The sequence below is a fragment of the Heteronotia binoei genome, chromosome 12 (genome assembly GCF_032191835.1).
Source record: "Heteronotia binoei isolate CCM8104 ecotype False Entrance Well chromosome 12, APGP_CSIRO_Hbin_v1, whole genome shotgun sequence".
NCBI lineage: Eukaryota > Metazoa > Chordata > Lepidosauria > Squamata > Gekkonidae > Heteronotia > Heteronotia binoei.
Window position 1 is genome coordinate 26,662,442 of NC_083234.1, and position 6,000 is coordinate 26,668,441.

Sequence of the window (6,000 nt, forward strand, 5' to 3'; positions counted from 1 at the left end):
CTAGTTTGCAATTCAATTCCACTTTAAACACTAAACATGAAAAACTGATCTCCAGGCTAAAAGCAATAGATATGCTAATAAGAAAAATAATCTAAGCCTCGAGATGGGCAGACGGTGCTTTGTCAGAGGGAACAACTGCAACTTGTGCCCTTTGCTGCGTTTCCTCTCCCGTTCGGCACCAGAAGCGCACTCTCGACATCTTTCAGTTATTCCCAGCTGCTGAGTCTTGCAGCTCATCTGCTCACATCTCCAATGCTGAACCTCAAAATCTGCCACAGCAAGAGAAAAAGAGGTTTGAAAATGGCAGGAAACCTTCCACCTGGCTTGCCTTGGGATGGCTACCTAATGAGTGGGCTTTTCTCTCTGACAGGAAGCAAAAAACCACATCTGAGCCTCATTTGAGGGCTAGCAAGAAACTTTCCACTCAGATTGGAATAGCCAATATTCTTGCTGGTTATGATCCTTACAACACTTGACTAGAAGGCTACCTGCCTGACACATGATAAGCCTCTACCTCAGATCAAGGATCTGATGAAGCACCAAATCCCAATGCCTAGCCAAACATACCATTTTGGTGTGGGTCCGAATAGCTGTGCATGAAGAACGTAATGCGGCCAGGAAGCAAGCAAAACATCAACAGGAAAATCCCCTACAAAACTAAAATCTTGACTCAGGTGGGTAAGTATTGATCTGAAGCAGCAACAAGCAAAGTAGCAACACAGTATATTACAAAAGAAAACAACAGCAACGGTGTATATAAACAATAAAGAATTTATAAGCCAATATAGAAAAGTCTTTTATTTGTTATTTGTGTATGGAGTAGCTATGGAAAACAAATACGAGACTTTTTCTATATTGGTTTCTAAATTCTTTATTGTTTATATACACAGTTGCAGTTGTTTTCTTCTGTATTGGTCTGAAGCAGCAGAAGAAAATCTGAGTCCAGTGGCACCTTTAAGACTAGGGGTGGCCAAACTCACTTAATGTAAGTGCCACATGTCAGACGTCTGAGAGTTGCATGACATGAACATCAGATAATGGATGGATGGAAAGAAAATAGAGCGGGAGGGGGAGAGAAAGAAACTTTAACTTTAAATGCATTCTCCAAGTTACCGGCTGGTTGGCTTGGAGAAGTGATTAAAAATGCCTTTCCCAAGTATTCTAATGGGGTGGTGGGGGAAAGCCACACAATATGGGGGCAGGGTAAAAGCCCAACGGGCTGGAACAGCCTGGAACAGGCATAAAACAACATAGACTGTCACAAAAAACACTGGCATGCATCACAGACACTCCAGAACAATATTCTAGAACAGAAAAAGCGGAACTCACACATCCTTATTACCCCGTTCCGGGCCAGAATGCCTCCAGAACACCACGGAACAGGCCGGAACGGGCATCAAAGAACCTGGGCTGCCACAAAAAACACTGGCATGCATCACAGACACTCGAGAACTATATTCTAGAATAGAAAAGGTGGAACTCGCACATCCATATTACCCCGTTCCGGGCTGTTCTGGAAGCATTTTGGCCCGGAACGGGGTAATAAGGATGTGTGAGTTCCGCTTTTTTTTTTCAAGCAACCTGGCCTGCTACAAAAAAACACTTGGATGCATCATGGACACTTGAGAACAATATTCTAGAACAGAAAAAGCAGAACTCACACGTTCTTATTACCCCGTTCCGGGCCAAAAGGCCTCCGGAACACCCCGGAACGGGCATCAAGCAACCTGGGCTGCCACAAAAACACTGGCATGCATCACAGACACTCGAGAATAATATTCTATAACAAAAAAAGTGAAACTCACATGTCCTTATTACCCCGTTCTGTGTCAAAATGCCTCCGGAACAGGCCGGAACGGGCATCAAAGAACCTGGGCTGCCATAAAAAACACTGGCATGCATCACAGACACTCGAGAACAATATTCTAGAATGGAAAAAGCGGAACTCACACGTCCTTATAACCCCCTTCCGGGCCAAAATGCCTCCAGAACACCCTGGAACAGGCCAGAACGGGCATCAAACAACTTGGGCTGCCACAAAAAACACTGGCATGTATCACAGACACTGGAAAACAATATTCTAGAATGGAAAAAGTGGAACTCACATGTCCTTATTACCGCGTTCCGGGTCAAAATGCCTCCAGAACACCCTGGAACTGGCTGGAACGGGCATCAAACAACCTGGGCTGCCACAAACAACACTAGCTTCCATCATAGACACTCAAGAACTATATTCTAGAATGGAAAAAGCGGAACTCATACGTCCTTATGACCCCGTTCCTGGCCAAAATGCCTCTGGAACACCCCGGAACAGGCCAGAATGGACATCAAGCAACCTGGGCTGCCACAAAAAACACTTGGATACATCACAGACACTTGAGAACAATATTCTAGAACAGAAAAAGTGGAACTCACAAAAGGCCTCCAGAACACCCTGGAACAAGCATCAAGCAACCTGGGCTGCCACAAAAAACACTGGAATGAATCACAGACACTCGAGAATAATATTCTAGAACAGAAAAAGCAGAACTCACATGTCCTTACTACTCCGTTCTGGGCCAAAATGCCTCCGGAACAGGCCGGAATGGGCATCAAACAACGTGTGAGTTCCTTATTTAAGGATGTGTGAGTTCCTTATTTGTGAATTCAACCAAAAACAATGAAGAGTTTGAAAGCTTTGAACCACAAAATAAGGTCTGGACCCCCATATATCAAACGCTCACTTGTTCAGGGGACTTTGCCCTTCGAGAAGACAAGTGCTGCCTCATGGTCCAATAAGCGGTTCTTGTGCCAGCTGCTCCAAAACAAGGTGCCCTCAGGACACTCAAAGAGGCAGACACTGAGGACTGGCTGACCCCAAAACAATATTTGGACCGCCCCAAGTGACACTGTCCCCTGCAAGAAGACATGCAGTGGTTGCTGGTCCAAACACTGGTTCCTGCGCCACAAGCTTCCATTTGGAGGGCCACCTAGAGGCCTCTATTCCAAAGGAGATTTGAATAAGTAACTATTTTAACTGTTTGCCCTCTGCACCCCAAAAGGAAATATGGACCACTGTATTCCATACACCCCCACGTTAAGGGATCTCTGCCCTTTGAGAGGACATGTGCTGCTTCATGGTCCAAAGAGCGGTCTTGTGTCAGCTTATCCAAAACAAGATGCCCCCAGGACACTCAAAGAGGCAGATACTGGGGCCAGGTTGTACCCCAAAACAATATCTGGACCACCCCAAGTGACACATTCCCTTGCTCGGGACACTATCCCCTGCAAGAAGACATGCAGTCATACCGGTCCAAACACGCCCAGTCCTGCACCACAAGCTTCTGCCTAGAAGCCTCTATTCCAAAGGAGATTTGAATAAGAAACTACTGCAAAGACCACTGTAAACGCCTGTCTTCAAAGTGCTAATGTACCACACCCAAGTCCCAAACATCATTCTAGTTTGCTCTTTCAATTTGTTAATTTCACTATTTTGCCGTCAAAATAATGGCAAACTAGAATGATATTTGGGACTTGGGTGTGGTACATTAGCATCAAAGATGAGGTAAAGAATCCATTGAGCCCTGATGGGTCCATCACAGTGAACTTGAGAATGAATTCAAATTTAGAAATTTCAGTTTGTTACCATGAATTGAAGCTTGGAAGACCGTTAATACCTATTCAGAACCAAAATGACTTTGACCCTAAGGGGGTCTGCAAGCTGGCACATCACTGGGAGAGGTTCCTTTATCTAATGTACTTTGAAAGACAGGCCTTTATGGTGGTCCCCCAAAACAAAGCGTGTAGTGCCATACTTTTTAGAAGCTGGCCTGAGCTCTCTGGACCATGAGGCAGAACATGTCCTCTCGAAGGGTATAATCCCCTGAACAAGGGGGTGTATGGGATGTGGTGGTCCATATTGCTTTTTCGGGTGCAGAGGACAAGCAGTCAAAACAGTTTCTTATTCAAATCTCCTTTGGAACACAGGCTTCTAGGTGGCACTTGCAATGGAAGCTTCTGGCACCGGAACCATTGTTTGGACCAGGCAGCACTGCATGTCTTCTTGCAGGGGACAGTGTCCCGAGGGAGGGAATGTGTCACTTGGGGTGGTCCAGATATTGTTTTGGGGTACAGCCAGTCCCCAGTGCCTGCCTCTTTGAGTGTCCTGAGGGCACCTTGTTTTGGAGCAGCTGGCACAAGAACCGCTTATTGGACCATGAGGCAGGTAATAAGAACGGGGTAATAAGAACGTGTGAGTTCTGCTTTATCCGTTCTAGAATATAGTTCTTGAGTGTCTATGATGGAAGCTAGTGTTGTTTGTGGCAGCCCAGGTTGTTTGATGCCCGTTCCAGCCAGTTCCGGGGTGTTCTGGAGGCATTTTGGCCCGGAACGGGGTAATAAGGACATGTGAGTTCCACTTTTTCCATCCTAGAATATTGTTTTCCAGTGTCTGTGATGCATGCCAGTGTTTTTTGTGGCAGCCCAGATTGTTTGATGCCCGTTCCAGCCTGTTCTGCAGTGTTCCGGAGGCCTTTTGTCCCAGAACGGGGTAATAAGGATGTGTGATTTCCGCTTTTTCCATTCTAGAATATAGTTCTCGAGTGTCTGTGATGCATCCAAGTGTTTTTTGTGGCAGCCCAGGTTGTTTGATGCCCGTTCCAGGGGCATTTTGGCCCGGAATGGGGTAATAAGGATGCGTGATTTCCGCTTTTTCTGTTCTAGAATATTGTTCTCGAGTGTCTGTGATGCATCCCAGTGTTTTTTGTGACAGTCTACGTTGCTTTATGCCCGTTCCGGGCTGTTCCGGCTTTTACCCTGTCCCCACAAGATGTGTGAAAGCACCACATGTGGCTCCCAAGCCACAGTTCAGCCACCCCTGTTTAATAATAATAATAAATTTTTATTTATACCCCGCCCTCCCCGCCGAAGCAGGCTCAGGGCGGCTCACAAGACATAAGACCAACAAAGTTTTATTTTGGGTATGTGTGCATTCTCACATGAAAGTTTATACCCAGAAGGTCTTGAAGGTACCACTGGACACAGACGTTGTTTTAAACAATCTGACACTAGCTCCTTTTTAAAAAATGTTTGCGTTACGGCGGGGCACCGAATTGCCAAAACACAAAATGTTGCCATTCTTACACACACGCCTCATGAAGCCTTCGCCTCTCCTTTCCCCTCCTTTATGCTGACGTCACCAAAACAGGCGGGGCCAAATGCTGATGCGTCTGCTACCCCGCCCCTCGAAGCGGACTGATCCGTGCCGGCTCCCAAAGCGCTTATACTAAACCGCTGGTACCTGGCCGTGTAGGAAGATGGTCTTGTCCCGCGCAGACTCCCTGAGCACCTTCCGCACAGAGAGGTCCGCCAAAGGGAACCCAGCGGCGGTAGTACCTTCCTTTTGGGACTCAACCGTCCCATTCTCACCCTCCTTCTCCTCCCGTTTCCTTTTCAGCGTAGGGGATTCCGCCATGGCGTTGTGGAGGGGGTGGGAAAGCGGGAAATCGCGCGCATGCGTCGTCACCCTCAAACTGTCGCCTCGGCACGCACCGGCTTAAGGTTGCCGAATGACGCCCTCTGCTGGTAGGAGGCTACTAAGGCGAGCCTAGCTATGGCTTTTACACATGCGCAGTTATTTTCCCCGGGAATGCGATCTTGATACAAACGCTAAACAGGCAATGCTAGATCCAAGTGGGCAGCTGTGTCGGTCTGGAGCAGTTGAACAAAGCAGGAGTCAAGTGGCACCTTTAAGACCAACTGAGTTTTATTCAGGACGTAAGCGTTCGTGTGCTAAAAACACACTTCTTCAGATGAGGGGATCAGGTATAGTGGGCTGAAGTCTGCCATTCAACCTGCAGCAAGTAGGGTTACCAACTACAACTTGGAGAATTCCTGGAGATTTGGCAGAATTTGGGAAAGGCAAAATTGCAATTGGCAACACTGTGAAACCATAAAGCCCACCATTCAAAGCTGCCGTTTGTTTCAGGGGAACTGATCTGTAGTCTGGAGATCAATCTCAGT

The 6,000-nt window shown here is 46.9% G+C and overlaps 1 protein-coding gene across 1 annotated transcript in view; it reads right to left on the reverse strand.

Moving 5' to 3' along the window:
* The window catches only part of DCPS (decapping enzyme, scavenger), a 100,342-nt gene extending 94,772 nt beyond the window's left edge, over nt 1–5,570 (reverse strand). The window contains exon 1 of the mRNA XM_060250441.1: nt 5,279–5,570. Within this exon, the coding sequence (XP_060106424.1) occupies nt 5,279–5,452 (174 nt within the window). The 5' untranslated portion in view covers nt 5,453–5,570. The remainder of the gene's footprint in view (nt 1–5,278) is intronic.
* Nucleotides 5,571–6,000: the final 430 nt, after the last annotated feature.